The sequence below is a fragment of the Callionymus lyra genome, chromosome 12 (genome assembly GCF_982586985.1).
Source record: "Callionymus lyra chromosome 12, fCalLyr1.hap1.1, whole genome shotgun sequence".
Taxonomy (NCBI): Eukaryota; Metazoa; Chordata; class Actinopteri; order Syngnathiformes; family Callionymidae; genus Callionymus; species Callionymus lyra.
In genome coordinates, this window is record NC_141829.1 from 8,699,231 (window position 1) to 8,719,072 (window position 19,842).

Here is a 19,842-nt window from a genome sequence, read left to right on the forward strand (position 1 = left end):
TATTATAATTAAATAAATATTTAGACGAATTGTGACTAATAATTACTTTTAGGATCTTTCATTTATAATACATTTCCTGTAAGTTTTTAGCTTTACTGAGCAAAGAGCCATTTAAGATAGTTCCCTGTCAAATTAAAACACTCACAGACTGAAGTATACTCAATTAAGGTAACGGTCATAAAATCTATTATACCAAAAAACTAACCAAAATATCAAATCTCAACACTGAATAAAAAATGTTGGCAATTTCAATTGTTTATCAAGCTAAAATATAGTATACTGTAGGTTTCTTTGAATCTTCAATAAATATTGCTTCTGGGTAAAGCTTTACTCTTAAATCTATAAACAAAACAAAACTTAATAGTTTAACTATATCACCCTAGGAAACTAACTATACAACTCATTTAAGTCAAATCAATAGAATGTTAATGTGTATCATTTGTTTGCATTATCATTATTTATCTACAAATTGAAACTCAATTGCGTGAGGGCCGCACAGGTGGATCTGGAGTAACTGGTTGTAGACCTTTAGAAACCTACCTTAACCTTTAACCAACATAGATCAGTGCTTAGAAAGAAATACACAATCATAGATCTTCTCACCTTTCGGCTCTTCTTGTGCGCCAACACACAGCTTTCCTTTCATCTCATCATCCAACGTCTCAAGAATTTGTTCGTTAAGCTCCGAAAGCTCCAGGAAGGTGGACGCCCTTGCAACAGTTGAGGCCTCGCTTGCCAGACCTTCTAACTCACTCTCTATATCGCCCACTCCCACTGCAAAGACCCTCACGCCCTTCTTCTTCAGGCCAAGTGCTGCACTCTTGCCGTCGTCGGCTGACCGGCCTCCTGTGACGATCAACAGGATCTGTGGAGCACCTTCGTCCTTTCTGCTGCCGCGTTCCTTTATGAAGTGCTTGTCCTCAACATGGCGGATCGCAGCACCGGTGTTTATTTTACGTCCCGCTTTGTACTCAACTCTGCTAATGGCGTCAACGATTTCCTGCTTGTTCTTGTACGTGTTGAGGTAGAAGTCATCGGTCACATCGGTGGAATAATGTGCGAGCCCAAATCGGAGATTGTCCCGATCATTGTAGAACAAGTCGATTAGATTGCTGATAAATGACATGACTTCGTTAAAATTTTCTCTTCCCAGGTTGATTGAGCCATCCACCAAGAAGACGATGTCAGCCTTTTTGGGAGGAGGCAGTCCAGATGCTGTGAATTACAAGAGAGGAAAAATAAGGTAGGAAGGTGGGCAAGAGGGAAAAACAGGAGGAAAAAAATTAATAAAATAATTTCAAAACTAGTATGAATACATTTAATTGATGTTCAGGCTTTAATGAAAATTTAATTAATTTGTGTTGTGTTTTAATTCATTTTTATCAGAAATGGTCACATTGTGGGTTGCAAAGTGTAATTTTTCCCTTAGTCCCTCTTCAGTGTTGCACATAGAGCATTAAGCATAATGGTATAATAGTGTTGGTTGGATTTTTGCCCTATCGTAATTCTGTAAATGAAAAAAAAAAACCTACTTGGATATTCAATTTCTGGGGACGGTTGCACTGGGATGGTCCCACTGAGTCTGGAGATGAACCTCTGGCGGACTGCTGACAGGCCAGGGAATGAAGGAACCTGGAGGACGTCCTCTGATGTCGTAGAGATCTGAGATAGCTGTCTTGTATCTGCGCCGCCAGCCCCGATACCGATGCAGTTGACTCTAGAGCTTTTTAGTAATGGACCGTATAAAGAAACATCTTGAGGTGAACGCCCACCGGTGAGAACAACAAGGTGCTGGGAGGCATCCGACAGACGGGCTCCGGAACCTGGCTTTAACTCGTTATTGATAACATAGTTGATGGCATCTCCCAAATCTGATGACCGCCCACCCATTTGACGGAGCCTTTTGACTGCACTAACAACTGATGGTTTGTTGCCATGAGTGTTCAGGGAGAACTCCGTTTTAACTTGGTTGGAATACTGAACCAGAGCCACACGGACCTGATCTGGTCGCACATCCAGCTGTGAAACAACGTTGAGGATGAAGTCTCGGATATGAGCAATACCATCGGGACCAGTTGTGTCGGAGCCGTCAATGAGGAAAATGATGTCCTTTTTTCCAATATTTTCGACCGCTGCAAGACATGAATAGAATTAGTTATTTATACATAATATTTATTTATTATTTATAATAATACATTTATTAACAAATAATTATCTTCACTATATTAGAGGCAAAGCTGGAGCAAATTCCAAGACAACATATGGCCATGGGTTTTATGCGTTAGTTTAATTAAACTCCTGTGTTTGTATTATAATCTGTGGCAGTTTTTGCAGTATATTTAATAGCGCTCTGACCAAATAGGAACCAAGGTTCATCCTTACCAACTTCCACAGTGGTCACTGGGACATAGCTGCTAATGATGTCAGCAGTAGAGATGGTTGTGACTGAATCAAGCAGCTTTTGCTCCACTCTTGGAAGCTGCTGGAATGTGTCCACGGTATAAACAAGTTCAGGCTTCAGGGAAATCTTTCTCAGCTCATCTGGGTCTGCATTTCGTGATCCAATAGCCAGGGGGGCAACGTTGCTTTTCTTGAGTTGGTCAGCTGGAACGGAAACATCATCTGCAGACTTTCCACCTGTCACTAAGATAAGGAACTGAGGAACGCCCTCTTCGATGCGACTCCCCTTTGACCTTTGGTAGACGTTTTTGGAGACCCACTCAAGAGCATAACCCGTGTTTAGTCGGCTCCCACCCCTGCTTCTCAGCCTTGCAAGAGCCTGCCGTACCTCTTCTTTTGTAGAGAATTCATTCAGTAAAAACTCAACATTAGTGTCGTCGCTATACTGTACAACAGAAATTCTGACTTTGTCCTGACCCACATCCAATTTTTCTACAACTCTTTTTATCATTTCACGGATTGAAGGAAATTCGCTGCGTGTTGCAGTGGATCCATCAATCAAAAATACAACATCCCTCTTCTCTCCACCAGAGACAGTAGTGATGACAACTGAAATATAAAAAATAGAAGGGGAAAGGTAAATTAGATAAATAAAAATGCAACTAAAAACGGCATAATGAACAATCCCTTACCTTCATAGTCTACGAATTCTGGACGCAAACGAGCAACGTCTTCATCAGACAATGTCGTAAGGGTGTTGATTAGGTTGTCTTGTATCGTGTAGAGGCCTGGAAGATCATCCACCTTATAAGCAAAGTTAGGCGTATATGACACCACCTGCAGTTCTTTTTCGTTGATCTCTCTAGTTCCAATGCTGAATGGAACAACTCTTGACTGTTTGAGTGAAGACGCAGCCTGGCGAATGTCATCAGATGAGGACCCACTGGAGACGACAATTAAAAACTGCGGTACTCCTTCTTGCTTTCTGCTGCCTCTTCCTGCTGTTAAAACGTCTTGATTGACAAACTGGAGGGCTTGACCGAGGTTGCGCTGTCTGCCTCCTCTCTGTCGTAGTCCTCTGATGGCTGACAAAGTTTCCTCTTTGGTTGTGTGAGTGTTCAGGAACATATCTGGGTGAGAGCTATCTCCGTACTGAACGACACCAATGCGTATTTTATTTTCGCCTACATTTAAATTCTCCACAACCTTGGCGATGAACTGTTTGATAATGGGGAACTCTCGTCCAACACCGTCAGATCCATCAACAAGGAAGACAACATCCCTCCGTGGAACCATGTTCTCAACTAAAGAAAAGACAGAATGAGAAAAGAAAAGGTTAAAGTGATGGTTGGTAAAACAGTTGCATGTGGCTCCCTAGAGCATTTGCCTCAAATTGCATGAAACTCAAATCAATGTGACCAAACAATTGGTCTGAGAAAACTTTATGTTGTAACAGTGTGTCAGGAAAAAAACTCAGTGGAACGACAAAGCTTTTTTATTTATCCTTTGGGGTAAAGAATTCATACATCCTGTGGTGACAGGATGCAATTGTGGTCAAGAGGTAAACCTTTTGTAAGATAATCATCCCTCAATGTTTTTTTTTTTAAATAATTTGTAAACCCAATTTTGTATTCAATTTAAATGATGTGAGTGTCTTATTGAAGGAATTATTGTTCATTATATGTATGCATTATATTTTAGTCAAAGTTACTTAAAGAATAAATTAATGCAACTTTTGCAACTTAATCTAATTAACTTCCATTTTAAATTAGTTCAAAGAATGTTCAACCTTTAAAGTATGTGTTTCAATATCAGAAAATTAGTGTAAAAAGTAAAAAATCCAAATTGTGCACATGCAGAAAATCACATTACATTTTTGTTATAATTAAATACAATATATAATTCAATAAAATGCTAAACATATTAAAAAACATATTAACATAACAATTTCTAGAGTAAATTTCTACAACAAAGGGACTAAAAATATTATTTACCAGGTGTAATTGGTGTAACATCCAATGGCATTGTGCTTATAACAGAGGATAATTGCTCCTGTACATTAGGGAGGTCAGAGAAATCGGGAACTGACAGAGCGTATCTTGGATCAAATGACACTTTCTCCAGCTCTCTACTATCAGAACTCTGTGTCCCAATGCCAATCACATATATGCCCTGTTGTTTCAGATTAGAGGCTGGAGTTTCCACATTGTCAGATGACCGCGCTCCATTTAGCAAGATCAAAATTTGCGGGACCCCTTGAACTTGTCGACTTCCTGAGGACATTTTAAACACTTTGTCCTTGACAAATTGGAGAGCGGCACCAGTATTTAAGGGTCTGCCTCCTTTGTGTCTCAGTCCTCTGACAGAATTTACGATATCCTCTTTTTTGGTGAATGATTTGAGATAGAAATGCACGTCTGCGTCTCTGCTGTACTGGACCACAGAGACATGGTCCTCATTATCTCCAACTTGCATTTTATCAACCATTTTCTCCACAAAGGTTTTCATGGCAGGGAAGCCATTCATTGTTCCATCAGAACCGTCCAAAAGAAAGACAACATCTCTTCTTGGAATGTCAGCTAAAATTCCACATGGAGAGAAAGTACAGTATATACAGTGAGTAAGAGCAGTGTAATTGACCGATAAGCGGCTTCTCACTAGATATTTGCGATAGAACAGCTGGAATGCCATGTCATCCAGACATTTTATCTAGAAAGTATTTTCACATACCAGATTTGGAGGGAGTCCCTGACGTGATATCATCGGTGGAAGTCTCAAGAGAAGACTTGAGTTGTTTTTGCACACTTGGAAGGTCATTGAAATCTGACACAGTTAAAGCATGACTGGGATCAGAGGATATCTTTTGAAGTTCCCCTTTATCAGCATTCCTGGTACCAATTGCAAAGGTCTTGACTCCAAGATCTTTGAGAGCTAATGCTGGTGCTTCAACACTGTCAGAAGACCTTCCACCACTCAATAGCACAAGAACCTGTGCCACTCCTTCAAGGCGCCTGCTTCCAGCAGAGGGTATGAAGACATTATCCCTCAGGTACTGCAGAGCCGCACCTGAGTTTAGTGGTCTTCCGCCTTTGTGCCTCAAATTTCTGACCGTGTCAAGAATGTCACCTTTTGAGGTGTACGTATTCAGATAGAAATGTACAGCTGGTTCTCTGCTGTACTGAATTACTGACACGCGGTCCTTTTGGTCATCAAGGCTGAGGCCCTCTACTACTCTTTGGACAAAGTCTTGCATGGCAGGGAATCTGGAACGAGTATTGTCCGAGCCATCCAACAAGAAGACTACGTCCCTTCCTGGTAACCTTCTGTCAACTGAAGAAAAGTAGGGCAAGACTCGTTATATCTACATTTAAGTACAGTTTACCTTGCAATCATTGCCTTTGAATTACAATTATGCAATTCTAAATGGCATTTTCTAAAACTTCATTGAAGAACATTCCTTACCGGTTTTTGTTGGCGCAATTGTTGGGGCTTCCATTGGCATTGTGCTTATAACAGAGGATAATTGCTCCTGTACATTAGGGAGGTCAGAGAAATCGGGAACTGACAGAGCGTATCTTGGATCAAATGACACTTTCTCCAGCTCTCCACTATCAGAACTCTGTGTCCCAATGCCAATCACATATATGCCCTGTTGTTTCAGATTAGAGGCTGGAGTTTCCACATTGTCAGATGACCTCCCGCCATTGACTAGGATCAGAATTTGTGGAACACCTTGCGCTTGTCGACTTCCAGAGGACTGTGTAAACACATTGTCCCTGACAAATTGCAGAGCTGCGCCAGTATTTAGGGGTCTGCCTCCTTTGTGTCTCAGTGATCTCAAGGAATTTGCAATGTCCTCTTTTTTAGTGAATGTGTTGAGATAGAAATGCACCTCTGCGTCTCTGCTGTACTGGACCACAGAGACATGGTCCTCATTATCTCCAACATTAATTTTCTCAACCATTTTCTCCACAAAGGTTTTAATGGCAGGGAAGCCATTCCTTGTTCCATCAGAACCATCCAAAAGAAAGACAACATCTCTTCTTGGAATGTCAGCTAAAATTCCACACGGAGAGAAAGTACAGTATATACAGTGAGTAAGAGCAGTTTAATGGACCCATAAGCGGCCTCTCACTAGATATTTGCAATAGAACAGCTGGAGTGCCATGTCATCCAGACATTTGATCTAAAAAGTATTTTCACATACCGGGTTTGGAGGGAGTCCCTGACGTGATATCATCGGTGGAAGTCTCAAGAGAAGACTTGAGTTGTTTTTGCACACTTGGAAGGTCATTGAAATCTGACACAGTTAAAGCCTGACTGGGATCAGAGGATATCTTTTGAAGTTCCTCTTCATCAGCATTCCTGGTACCAATTGCAAAGGTCTTGACTCCAAGATCTTTGAGAGCTAATGCTGGTGCTTCAACACTGTCAGAAGACCTTCCACCACTCAATAGCACAAGAACCTGTGCCACTCCTTCAAGGCGCCTGCTTCCAGCAGAGGGTGTGAAGACATTATCCCTCAGGTACTGCAGAGCCGCACCTGTGTTTAGTGGTCTTCCGCCTTTGTGCCTCAAATTTCTGACCGTGTCAAGAATGTCACCTTTTGAGGTGTACGTATTCAGATAGAAATGTACAGCTGGTTCTCTGCTGTACTGAATTACTGACACGCGGTCCTTTTGGTCATCAAGGCTGAGGCCCTCTACTACTCTTTGGACAAAGTCTTGCATGGCAGGGAATCTGGAACGAGTATTGTCCGAGCCATCCAACAAGAAGACTACGTCCCTTCCTGGTAACCTTCTGTCAACTGAAGACAAGTAGGGCAAGACTTGTTATATCTACATTTAAGTACATTTTACCTTGCAATCATTGCCTTTGAATTACAATTATGCAATTCTAAATGGCGTTTTCTAAAACTTCATTGAAGAACATTCCTTACCGGTTTTTGTTGGCACAATTGTTGGGGCTTCCATTGGCATTGTGCTTATAACAGAGGATAATTGCTCCTGTACATTAGGGAGGTCAGAGAAATCGGGAACTGACAGAGCGTATCTTGGATCAAATGACACTTTCTCCAGCTCTCCACTATCAGAACTCTGTGTCCCAATGCCAATCACATATATGCCCTGTTGTTTCAGATTAGAGGCTGGAGTTTCCACATTGTCAGATGACCTCCCGCCATTGACTAGGATCAGAATTTGTGGAACACCTTGCGCTTGCCGACTTCCAGAGGACTGTGTAAACACATTGTCCCTGACAAATTGCAGAGCTGCGCCAGTATTAAGGGGTCTGCCTCCTTTGTGTCTCAGTGCTCTCAAGGAATTTGCAATGTCCTCTTTTTTAGTGAATGTGTTGAGATAGAAATGCACCTCTGCGTCTCTGCTGTACTGGACCACAGAGACATGGTCCTCATTATCTCCAACATTAATTTTCTCAACCATTTTCTCCACAAAGGTTTTAATGGCAGGGAAGCCATTCCTTGTTCCATCAGAACCATCCAAAAGAAAGACAACATCTCTTCTTGGAATGTCAGCTAAAATTCCACACGGAGAGAAAGTACAGTATATACAGTGAGTAAGAGCAGTTGAATTGACCGATAAGCGGCCTCTCACTAGATATTTGCAATAGAACAGCTGGAGTGCCATGTCATCCAGACATTTGATCTAAAAAGTATTTTCACATACCGGGTTTGGAGGGAGTCCCTGACGTGATATCATCGGTGGAAGTCTCAAGAGAAGACTTGAGTTGTTTTTGCACACTTGGAAGGTCATTGAAATCTGACACAGTTAAAGCCTGACTGGGATCAGAGGATATCTTTTGAAGTTCCTCTTCATCAGCATTCCTGGTACCAATTGCAAAGGTCTTGACTCCAAGATCTTTGAGAGCTAATGCTGGTGCTTCAACACTGTCAGAAGACCTTCCACCACTCAATAGCACAAGAACCTGTGCCACTCCTTCAAGGCGCCTGCTTCCAGCAGAGGGTGTGAAGACATTATCCCTCAGGTACTGCAGAGCCGCACCTGTGTTTAGTGGTCTTCCGCCTTTGTGCCTCAAATTTCTGACCGTGTCAAGAATGTCACCTTTTGAGGTGTACGTATTCAGATAGAAATGTACAGCTGGTTCTCTGCTGTACTGAATTACTGACACGCGGTCCTTTTGGTCATCAAGGCTGAGGCCCTCTACTACTCTTTGGACAAAGTCTTGCATGGCAGGGAATCTGGAACGAGTATTGTCCGAGCCATCCAACAAGAAGACTACGTCCCTTCCTGGTAACCTTCTGTCAACTGAAGACAAGTAGGGCAAGACTTGTTATATCTACATTTAAGTACATTTTACCTTGCAATCATTGCCTTTGAATTACAATTATGCAATTCTAAATGGCGTTTTCTAAAACTTCATTGAAGAATATTCCTTACCGGTTTTTGTTGGCACAATTGTTGGGGCTTCCATTGGCATTGTGCTTATAACAGAGGATAATTGCTCCTGTACATTAGGGAGGTCAGAGAAATCGGGAACTGACAGAGCGTATCTTGGATCAAATGACACTTTCTCCAGCTCTCCACTATCAGAACTCTGTGTCCCAATGCCAATCACATATATGCCCTGTTGTTTCAGATTAGAGGCTGGAGTTTCCACATTGTCAGATGACCTCCCGCCATTGACTAGGATCAGAATTTGTGGAACACCTTGCGCTTGCCGACTTCCAGAGGACTGTGTAAACACATTGTCCCTGACAAATTGCAGAGCTGCGCCAGTATTAAGGGGTCGGCCTCCTTTGTGTCTCAGTGCTCTCAAGGAATTTGCAATGTCCTCTTTTTTAGTGAATGTGTTGAGATAGAAATGCACCTCTGCGTCTCTGCTGTACTGGACCACAGAGACATGGTCCTCATTATCTCCAACATTAATTTTCTCAACCATTTTCTCCACAAAGGTTTTAATGGCAGGGAAGCCATTCCTTGTTCCATCAGAACCATCCAAAAGAAAGACAACATCTCTTCTTGGAATGTCAGCTAAAATTCCACACGGAGAGAAAGTACAGTATATACAGTGAGTAAGAGCAGTTGAATTGACCGATAAGCGGCCTCTCACTAGATATTTGCAATAGAACAGCTGGAGTGCCATGTCATCCAGACATTTGATCTAAAAAGTATTTTCACATACCGGGTTTGGAGGGAGTCCCTGACGTGATATCATCGGTGGAAGTCTCAAGAGAAGACTTGAGTTGTTTTTGCACACTTGGAAGGTCATTGAAATCTGACACAGTTAAAGCCTGACTGGGATCAGAGGATATCTTTTGAAGTTCCTCTTCATCAGCATTCCTGGTACCAATTGCAAAGGTCTTGACTCCAAGATCTTTGAGAGCTAATGCTGGTGCTTCAACACTGTCAGAAGACCTTCCACCACTCAATAGCACAAGAACCTGTGCCACTCCTTCAAGGCGCCTGCTTCCAGCAGAGGGTGTGAAGACATTATCCCTCAGGTACTGCAGAGCCGCACCTGTGTTTAGTGGTCTTCCGCCTTTGTGCCTCAAATTTCTGACCGTGTCAAGAATGTCACCTTTTGAGGTGTACGTATTCAGATAGAAATGTACAGCTGGTTCTCTGCTGTACTGAATTACTGACACGCGGTCCTTTTGGTCATCAAGGCTCAGGCCCTCTACTACTCTTTGGACAAAGTCTTGCATGGCAGGGAATCTGGAACGAGTATTGTCCGAGCCATCCAACAAGAAGACTACGTCCCTTCCTGGTAACCTTCTGTCAACTGAAGAAAAGTAGGGCAAGACTCGTTATATCTACATTTAAGTACATTTTACCTTGCAATCATTGCCTTTGAATTACAATTATGCAATTCTAAATGGCGTTTTCTAAAACTTCATTGAAGAACATTCCTTACCGGTTTTTGTTGGCGCAATTGTTGGGGCTTCCATTGGCATTGTGCTTATAACAGAGGATAATTGCTCCTGTACATTAGGGAGGTCAGAGAAATCGGGAACTGACAGAGCGTATCTTGGATCAAATGACACTTTCTCCAGCTCTCCACTATCAGAACTCTGTGTCCCAATGCCAATCACATATATGCCCTGTTGTTTCAGATTAGAGGCTGGAGTTTCCACATTGTCAGATGACCTCCCGCCATTGACTAGGATCAGAATTTGTGGAACACCTTGCGCTTGTCGACTTCCAGAGGACTGTGTAAACACATTGTCCCTGACAAATTGCAGAGCTGCGCCAGTATTTAGGGGTCTGCCTCCTTTGTGTCTCAGTGCTCTCAAGGAATTTGCAATGTCCTCTTTTTTAGTGAATGTGTTGAGATAGAAATGCACCTCTGCGTCTCTGCTGTACTGGACCACAGAGACATGGTCCTCATTATCTCCAACATTAATTTTCTCAACCATTTTCTCCACAAAGGTTTTAATGGCAGGGAAGCCATTCCTTGTTCCATCAGAACCATCCAAAAGAAAGACAACATCTCTTCTTGGAATGTCAGCTAAAATTCCACACGGAGAGAAAGTACAGTATATACAGTGAGTAAGAGCAGTTGAATTGACCGATAAGCGGCCTCTCACTAGATATTTGCAATAGAACAGCTGGAGTGCCATGTCATCCAGACATTTGATCTAAAAAGTATTTTCACATACCGGGTTTGGAGGGAGTCCCTGACGTGATATCATCGGTGGAAGTCTCAAGAGAAGACTTGAGTTGTTTTTGCACACTTGGAAGGTCATTGAAATCTGACACAGTTAAAGCCTGACTGGGATCAGAGGATATCTTTTGAAGTTCCTCTTCATCAGCATTCCTGGTACCAATTGCAAAGGTCTTGACTCCAAGATCTTTGAGAGCTAATGCTGGTGCTTCAACACTGTCAGAAGACCTTCCACCACTCAATAGCACAAGAACCTGTGCCACTCCTTCAAGGCGCCTGCTTCCAGCAGAGGGTGTGAAGACATTATCCCTCAGGTACTGCAGAGCCGCACCTGTGTTTAGTGGTCTTCCGCCTTTGTGCCTCAAATTTCTGACCGTGTCAAGAATGTCACCTTTTGAGGTGTACGTATTCAGATAGAAATGTACAGCTGGTTCTCTGCTGTACTGAATTACTGACACGCGGTCCTTTTGGTCATCAAGGCTGAGGCCCTCTACTACTCTTTGGACAAAGTCTTGCATGGCAGGGAATCTGGAACGAGTATTGTCCGAGCCATCCAACAAGAAGACTACGTCCCTTCCTAGTAACCTTCTGTCAACTGAAGAAAAGTAGGGCAAGACTCGTTATATCTACATTTAAGTACAGTTTACCTTGCAATCATTGCCTTTGAATTACAATTATGCAATTCTAAATGGCGTTTTCTAAAACTTCATTGAAGAACATTCCTTACCGGTTTTTGTTGGCGCAATTGTTGGGGCTTCCCTTGGCATTGTGCTTATAACAGAGGATAATTGCTCCTGTACATTAGGGAGGTCAGAGAAATCGGGAACTGACAGAGCGTATCTTGGATCAAATGACACTTTCTCCAGCTCTCCACTATCAGAACTCTGTGTCCCAATGCCAATCACATATATGCCCTGTTGTTTCAGATTAGAGGCTGGAGTTTCCACATTGTCAGATGACCTCCCGCCATTGACTAGGATCAGAATTTGTGGAACACCTTGCGCTTGTCGACTTCCAGAGGGCTGTGTAAACACATTGTCCCTGACAAATTGCAGAGCTGCGCCAGTATTTAGGGGTCTGCCTCCTTTGTGTCTCAGTGCTCTCAAGGAATTTGCAATGTCCTCTTTTTTAGTGAATGTGTTGAGATAGAAATGCACCTCTGCATCTCTGCTGTACTGGACCACAGAGACATGGTCCTCATTATCTCCAACATTCATTTTCTCAACCATTTTCTCCACAAAGGTTTTAATGGCAGGGAAGCCATTCCTTGTTCCATCAGAACCATCCAAAAGAAAGACAACATCTCTTCTTGGAATGTCAGCTAAAATTCCACACGGAGAGAAAGTACAGTATATACAGTGAGTAAGAGCAGTTGAATGGACCGATAAGCGGCCTCTCACTAGATATTTGCAATAGAACAGCTGGAGTGCCATGTCATCCAGACATTTGATCTAAAAAGTATTTTCACATACCGGGTTTGGAGGGAGTCCCTGACGTGATATCATCGGTGGAAGTCTCAAGAGAAGACTTGAGTTGTTTTTGCACACTTGGAAGGTCATTGAAATCTGACACAGTTAAAGCCTGACTGGGATCAGAGGATATCTTTTGAAGTTCCTCTTCATCAGCATTCCTGGTACCAATTGCAAAGGTCTTGACTCCAAGATCTTTGAGAGCTAATGCTGGTGCTTCAACACTGTCAGAAGACCTTCCACCACTCAATAGCACAAGAACCTGTGCCACTCCTTCAAGGCGCCTGCTTCCAGCAGAGGGTGTGAAGACATTATCCCTCAGGTACTGCAGAGCCGCACCTGTGTTTAGTGGTCTTCCGCCTTTGTGCCTCAAATTTCTGACCGTGTCAAGAATGTCACCTTTTGAGGTGTACGTATTCAGATAGAAATGTACAGCTGGTTCTCTGCTGTACTGAATTACTGACACGCGGTCCTTTTGGTCATCAAGGCTGAGGCCCTCTACTACTCTTTGGACAAAGTCTTGCATGGCAGGGAATCTGGAACGAGTATTGTCCGAGCCATCCAACAAGAAGACTACGTCCCTTCCTAGTAACCTTCTGTCAACTGAAGAAAAGTAGGGCAAGACTCGTTATATCTACATTTAAGTACAGTTTACCTTGCAATCATTGCCTTTGAATTACAATTATGCAATTCTAAATGGCGTTTTCTAAAACTTCAATGAAGAACATTCCTTACCGGTTTTTGTTGGCGCAATTGTTGGGGCTTCCATTGGCATTGTGCTTATAACAGAGGATAATTGCTCCTGTACATTAGGGAGGTCAGAGAAATCGGGAACTGACAGAGCGTATCTTGGATCAAATGACACTTTCTCCAGCTCTCCACTATCAGAACTCTGTGTCCCAATGCCAATCACATATATGCCCTGTTGTTTCAGATTAGAGGCTGGAGTTTCCACATTGTCAGATGACCTCCCGCCATTGACTAGGATCAGAATTTGTGGAACACCTTGCGCTTGTCGACTTCCAGAGGACTGTGTAAACACATTGTCCCTGACAAATTGCAGAGCTGCGCCAGTATTTAGGGGTCTGCCTCCTTTGTGTCTCAGTGCTCTCAAGGAATTTGCAATGTCCTCTTTTTTAGTGAATGTGTTGAGATAGAAATGCACCTCTGCGTCTCTGCTGTACTGGACCACAGAGACATGGTCCTCATTATCTCCAACATTCATTTTCTCAACCATTTTCTCCACAAAGGTTTTAATGGCAGGGAAGCCATTCCTTGTTCCATCAGAACCATCCAAAAGAAAGACAACATCTCTTCTTGGAATGTCAGCTAAAATTCCACACGGAGAGAAAGTACAGTATATACAGTGAGTAAGAGCAGTTGAATGGACCGATAAGCGGCTTCTCACTAGATATTTGCAATAGAACAGCTGGAGTGCCATGTCATCCAGACATTTGATCTAAAAAGTATTTTCACATACCGGGTTTGGAGGGAGTCCCTGACGTGATATCATCGGTGGAAGTCTCAAGAGAAGACTTGAGTTGTTTTTGCACACTTGGAAGGTCATTGAAATCTGACACAGTTAAAGCCTGACTGGGATCAGAGGATATCTTTTGAAGTTCCTCTTCATCAGCATTCCTGGTACCAATTGCAAAGGTCTTGACTCCAAGATCTTTGAGAGCTAATGCTGGTGCTTCAACACTGTCAGAAGACCTTCCACCACTCAATAGCACAAGAACCTGTGCCACTCCTTCAAGGCGCCTGCTTCCAGCAGAGGGTGTGAAGACATTATCCCTCAGGTACTGCAGAGCCGCACCTGTGTTTAGTGGTCTTCCGCCTTTGTGCCTCAAATTTCTGACCGTGTCAAGAATGTCACCTTTTGAGGTGTACGTATTCAGATAGAAATGTACAGCTGGTTCTCTGCTGTACTGAATTACTGACACGCGGTCCTTTTGGTCATCAAGGCTCAGGCCCTCTACTACTCTTTGGACAAAGTCTTGCATGGCAGGGAATCTGGAACGAGTATTGTCCGAGCCATCCAACAAGAAGACTACGTCCCTTCCTGGTAACCTTCTGTCAACTGGAGAAAAGTAGGGCAAGACTCGTTATATCTACATTTAAGTACATTTTACCTTGCAATCATTGCCTTTGAATTACAATTATGCAATTCTAAATGGCGTTTTCTAAAACTTCATTGAAGAACATTCCTTACCGGTTTTTGTTGGCGCAATTGTTGGGGCTTCCATTGGCATTGTGCTTATAACAGAGGATAATTGCTCCTGTACATTAGGGAGGTCAGAGAAATCGGGAACTGATAGAGCGTATCTTGGATCAAATGACACTTTCTCCAGCTCTCCACTATCAGAACTCTGTGTCCCAATGCCAATCACATATATGCCCTGTTGTTTCAGATTAGAGGCTGGAGTTTCCACATTGTCTGATGACCTCCCGCCATTGACTAGGATCAGAATTTGTGGAACACCTTGCGCTTGTCGACTTCCAGAGGACTGTGTAAACACATTGTCCCTGACAAATTGCAGAGCTGCGCCAGTATTTAGGGGTCTGCCTCCTTTGTGTCTCAGTGCTCTCAAGGAATTTGCAATGTCCTCTTTTTTAGTGAATGTGTTGAGATAGAAATGCACCTCTGCGTCTCTGCTGTACTGGACCACAGAGACATGGTCCTCATTATCTCCAACATTAATTTTCTCAACCATTTTCTCCACAAAGGTTTTAATGGCAGGGAAGCCATTCCTTGTTCCATCAGAACCATCCAAAAGAAAGACAACATCTCTTCTTGGAATGTCAGCTAAAATTCCACACGGAGAGAAAGTACAGTATATACAGTGAGTAAGAGCAGTTGAATGGACCGATAAGCGGCCTCTCACTAGATATTTGCAATAGAACAGCTGGAGTGCCATGTCATCCAGACATTTGATCTAAAAAGTATTTTCACATACCGGGTTTGGAGGGAGTCCCTGACGTGATATCATCGGTGGAAGTCTCAAGAGAAGACTTGAGTTGTTTTTGCACACTTGGAAGGTCATTGAAATCTGACACAGTTAAAGCCTGACTGGGATCAGAGGATATCTTTTGAAGTTCCTCTTCATCAGCATTCCTGGTACCAATTGCAAAGGTCTTGACTCCAAGATCTTTGAGAGCTAATGCTGGTGCTTCAACACTGTCAGAAGACCTTCCACCACTCAATAGCACAAGAACCTGTGCCACTCCTTCAAGGCGCCTGCTTCCAGCAGAGGGTGTGAAGACATTATCCCTCAGGTACTGCAGAGCCGCACCTGTGTTTAGTGGTCTTCCGCCTTTGTGCCTCAAATTTCTGACCGTGTCAAGAATGTCACCTTTTGAGGTGTACGTATTCAGATAGAAATGTACAGCTGGTTCTCTGCTGTACTGAATTACTGACACGCGGTCCTTTTGGTCATCAAGGCTCAGGCCCTCTACTACTCTTTGGACAAAGTCTTGCATGGCAGGGAATCTGGAACGAGTATTGTCCGAGCCATCCAACAAGAAGACTACGTCCCTTCCTGGTAACCTTCTGTCAACTGAAGAAAAGTAGGGCAAGACTCGTTATATCTACATTTAAGTACATTTTACCTTGCAATCATTGCCTTTGAATTACAATTATGCAATTCTAAATGGCGTTTTCTAAAACTTCATTGAAGAACATTCCTTACCGGTTTTTGTTGGCGCAATTGTTGGGGCTTCCATTGGCATTGTGCTTATAACAGAGGATAATTGCTCCTGTACATTAGGGAGGTCAGAGAAATCGGGAACTGACAGAGCGTATCTTGGATCAAATGACACTTTCTCCAGCTCTCCACTATCAGAACTCTGTGTCCCAATGCCAATCACATATATGCCCTGTTGTTTCAGATTAGAGGCTGGAGTTTCCACATTGTCAGATGACCTCCCGCCATTGACTAGGATCAGAATTTGTGGAACACCTTGCGCTTGTCGACTTCCAGAGGACTGTGTAAACACATTGTCCCTGACAAATTGCAGAGCTGCGCCAGTATTTAGGGGTCTGCCTCCTTTGTGTCTCAGTGCTCTCAAGGAATTTGCAATGTCCTCTTTTTTAGTGAATGTGTTGAGATAGAAATGCACCTCTGCGTCTCTGCTGTACTGGACCACAGAGACATGGTCCTCATTATCTCCAACATTAATTTTCTCAACCATTTTCTCCACAAAGGTTTTAATGGCAGGGAAGCCATTCCTTGTTCCATCAGAACCATCCAAAAGAAAGACAACATCTCTTCTTGGAATGTCAGCTAAAATTCCACACGGAGAGAAAGTACAGTATATACAGTGAGTAAGAGCAGTTGAATTGACCGATAAGCGGCCTCTCACTAGATATTTGCAATAGAACAGCTGGAGTGCCATGTCATCCAGACATTTGATCTAAAAAGTATTTTCACATACCGGGTTTGGAGGGAGTCCCTGACGTGATATCATCGGTGGAAGTCTCAAGAGAAGACTTGAGTTGTTTTTGCACACTTGGAAGGTCATTGAAATCTGACACAGTTAAAGCCTGACTGGGATCAGAGGATATCTTTTGAAGTTCCTCTTCATCAGCATTCCTGGTACCAATTGCAAAGGTCTTGACTCCAAGATCTTTGAGAGCTAATGCTGGTGCTTCAACACTGTCAGAAGACCTTCCACCACTCAATAGCACAAGAACCTGTGCCACTCCTTCAAGGCGCCTGCTTCCAGCAGAGGGTGTGAAGACATTATCCCTCAGGTACTGCAGAGCCGCACCTGTGTTTAGTGGTCTTCCGCCTTTGTGCCTCAAATTTCTGACCGTGTCAAGAATGTCACCTTTTGAGGTGTACGTATTCAGATAGAAATGTACAGCTGGTTCTCTGCTGTACTGAATTACTGACACGCGGTCCTTTTGGTCATCAAGGCTCAGGCCCTCTACTACTCTTTGGACAAAGTCTTGCATGGCAGGGAATCTGGAACGAGTATTGTCCGAGCCATCCAACAAGAAGACTACGTCCCTTCCTGGTAACCTTCTGTCAACTGGAGAAAAGTAGGGCAAGACTCGTTATATCTACATTTAAGTACATTTTACCTTGCAATCATTGCCTTTGAATTACAATTATGCAATTCTAAATGGCGTTTTCTAAAACTTCATTGAAGAACATTCCTTACCGGTTTTTGTTGGCGCAATTGTTGGGGCTTCCATTGGCATTGTGCTTATAACAGAGGATAATTGCTCCTGTACATTAGGGAGGTCAGAGAAATCGGGAACTGATAGAGCGTATCTTGGATCAAATGACACTTTCTCCAGCTCTCCACTATCAGAACTCTGTGTCCCAATGCCAATCACATATATGCCCTGTTGTTTCAGATTAGAGGCTGGAGTTTCCACATTGTCTGATGACCTCCCGCCATTGACTAGGATCAGAATTTGTGGAACACCTTGCGCTTGTCGACTTCCAGAGGACTGTGTAAACACATTGTCCCTGACAAATTGCAGAGCTGCGCCAGTATTTAGGGGTCTGCCTCCTTTGTGTCTCAGTGCTCTCAAGGAATTTGCAATGTCCTCTTTTTTAGTGAATGTGTTGAGATAGAAATGCACCTCTGCGTCTCTGCTGTACTGGACCACAGAGACATGGTCCTCATTATCTCCAACATTAATTTTCTCAACCATTTTCTCCACAAAGGTTTTAATGGCAGGGAAGCCATTCCTTGTTCCATCAGAACCATCCAAAAGAAAGACAACATCTCTTCTTGGAATGTCAGCTAAAATTCCACACGGAGAGAAAGTACAGTATATACAGTGAGTAAGAGCAGTTGAATTGACCGATAAGCGGCCTCTCACTAGATATTTGCAATAGAACAGCTGGAGTGCCATGTCATCCAGACATTTGATCTAAAAAGTATTTTCACATACCGGGTTTGGAGGGAGTCCCTGACGTGATATCATCGGTGGAAGTCTCAAGAGAAGACTTGAGTTGTTTTTGCACACTTGGAAGGTCATTGAAATCTGACACAGTTAAAGCCTGACTGGGATCAGAGGATATCTTTTGAAGTTCCTCTTCATCAGCATTCCTGGTACCAATTGCAAAGGTCTTGACTCCAAGATCTTTGAGAGCTAATGCTGGTGCTTCAACACTGTCAGAAGACCTTCCACCACTCAATAGCACAAGAACCTGTGCCACTCCTTCAAGGCGCCTGCTTCCAGCAGAGGGTGTGAAGACATTATCCCTCAGGTACTGCAGAGCCGCACCTGTGTTTAGTGGTCTTCCGCCTTTGTGCCTCAAATTTCTGACCGTGTCAAGAATGTCACCTTTTGAGGTGTACGTATTCAGATAGAAATGTACAGCTGGTTCTCTGCTGTACTGAATTACTGACACGCGGTCCTTTTGGTCATCAAGGCTCAGGCCCTCTACTACTCTTTGGACAAAGTCTTGCATGGCAGGGAATCTGGAACGAGTATTGTCCGAGCCATCCAACAAGAAGACTACGTCCCTTCCTGGTAACCTTCTGTCAACTGGAGAAAAGTAGGGCAAGACTCGTTATATCTACATTTAAGTACATTTTACCTTGCAATCATTGCCTTTGAATTACAATTATGCAATTCTAAATGGCGTTTTCTAAAACTTCATTGAAGAACATTCCTTACCGGTTTTTGTTGGCGCAATTGTTGGGGCTTCCATTGGCATTGTGCTTATAACAGAGGATAATTGCTCCTGTACATTAGGGAGGTCAGAGAAATCGGGAACTGATAGAGCGTATCTTGGATCAAATGACACTTTCTCCAGCTCTCCACTATCAGAACTCTGTGTCCCAATGCCAATCACATATATGCCCTGTTGTTTCAGATTAGAGGCTGGAGTTTCCACATTGTCTGATGACCTCCCGCCATTGACTAGGATCAGAATTTGTGGAACACCTTGCGCTTGTCGACTTCCAGAGGACTGTGTAAACACATTGTCCCTGACAAATTGCAGAGCTGCGCCAGTATTTAGGGGTCTGCCTCCTTTGTGTCTCAGTGCTCTCAAGGAATTTGCAATGTCCTCTTTTTTAGTGAATGTGTTGAGATAGAAATGCACCTCTGCGTCTCTGCTGTACTGGACCACAGAGACATGGTCCTCATTATCTCCAACATTAATTTTCTCAACCATTTTCTCCACAAAGGTTTTAATGGCAGGGAAGCCATTCCTTGTTCCATCAGAACCATCCAAAAGAAAGACAACATCTCTTCTTGGAATGTCAGCTAAAATTCCACACGGAGAGAAAGTACAGTATATACAGTGAGTAAGAGCAGTTGAATGGACCCATAAGCGGCCTCTCACTAGATATTTGCAAT

At 43.1% G+C, this 19,842-nt stretch overlaps 3 protein-coding genes across 6 annotated transcripts in view; all 3 read right to left on the reverse strand.

Annotated features, from left to right (window-relative positions):
- Positions 1 to 19,842, reverse strand: part of LOC148068157 (collagen alpha-3(VI) chain-like) — a 78,181-nt gene that overhangs the window by 17,248 nt on the left and 41,091 nt on the right. For 3 of the 4 annotated variants that reach the window (XM_087803709.1, XM_087803710.1, XM_087803711.1), the window contains 4 exons: positions 3,093 to 3,704; positions 2,383 to 3,009; positions 1,533 to 2,132; positions 604 to 1,215 (listed from right to left, as the gene is read on the reverse strand). In XM_087803709.1, the coding sequence (XP_087659835.1) occupies positions 604 to 1,215; positions 1,533 to 2,132; positions 2,383 to 3,009; positions 3,093 to 3,704 (2,451 nt within the window). Of the gene's footprint in view, positions 1 to 603; positions 1,216 to 1,532; positions 2,133 to 2,382; positions 3,010 to 3,092; positions 3,705 to 4,394; positions 4,968 to 19,842 lie in introns of those variants that run through there. The other variant, XM_087803712.1, reaches the window with a different exon arrangement.
- On the reverse strand, positions 5,123 to 6,521 carry LOC148068158 (collagen alpha-3(VI) chain-like). The gene is made up of 3 exons (XM_087804515.1): positions 6,518 to 6,521; positions 5,863 to 6,456; positions 5,123 to 5,730 (listed from the first exon to the last, which is right to left on the reverse strand). The coding sequence occupies exons 1-3, from the start codon at positions 6,519 to 6,521 to the stop codon at positions 5,123 to 5,125; spliced, it is 1,206 nt and encodes a 401-aa protein (XP_087660641.1).
- Positions 6,600 to 19,814, reverse strand: LOC148068159 (collagen alpha-3(VI) chain-like). Its single transcript, XM_087804516.1, has 19 exons — positions 19,811 to 19,814; positions 19,156 to 19,749; positions 18,424 to 19,023; positions 17,679 to 18,272; positions 16,947 to 17,546; positions 16,202 to 16,795; positions 15,470 to 16,069; positions 14,725 to 15,318; positions 13,993 to 14,592; positions 13,248 to 13,841; positions 12,516 to 13,115; positions 11,771 to 12,364; positions 11,039 to 11,638; positions 10,294 to 10,887; positions 9,562 to 10,161; positions 8,817 to 9,410; positions 8,085 to 8,684; positions 7,340 to 7,933; positions 6,600 to 7,207 (listed from the first exon to the last, which is right to left on the reverse strand). The coding sequence occupies exons 1-19, from the start codon at positions 19,812 to 19,814 to the stop codon at positions 6,600 to 6,602; spliced, it is 10,758 nt and encodes a 3,585-aa protein (XP_087660642.1).

What these genes read in the sequence shown, in the direction of transcription:
- LOC148068158 (XM_087804515.1), bottom strand. An exon ending in AATTGCGCCAACAAAAACCG is followed by an intron (nt 5,731 to 5,862) that starts GTAAGGAATGTT and finishes ACTTTTCTTCAG; the next exon opens with TTGACAGAAGGTTACCAGGA.
- LOC148068159 (XM_087804516.1), bottom strand. An exon ending in AATTGCGCCAACAAAAACCG is followed by an intron (nt 16,070 to 16,201) that starts GTAAGGAATGTT and finishes ACTTTTCTTCAG; the next exon opens with TTGACAGAAGGTTACCAGGA. An exon ending in AGGGACTCCCTCCAAACCCG is followed by an intron (nt 10,888 to 11,038) that starts GTATGTGAAAAT and finishes GTGGAATTTTAG; the next exon opens with CTGACATTCCAAGAAGAGAT.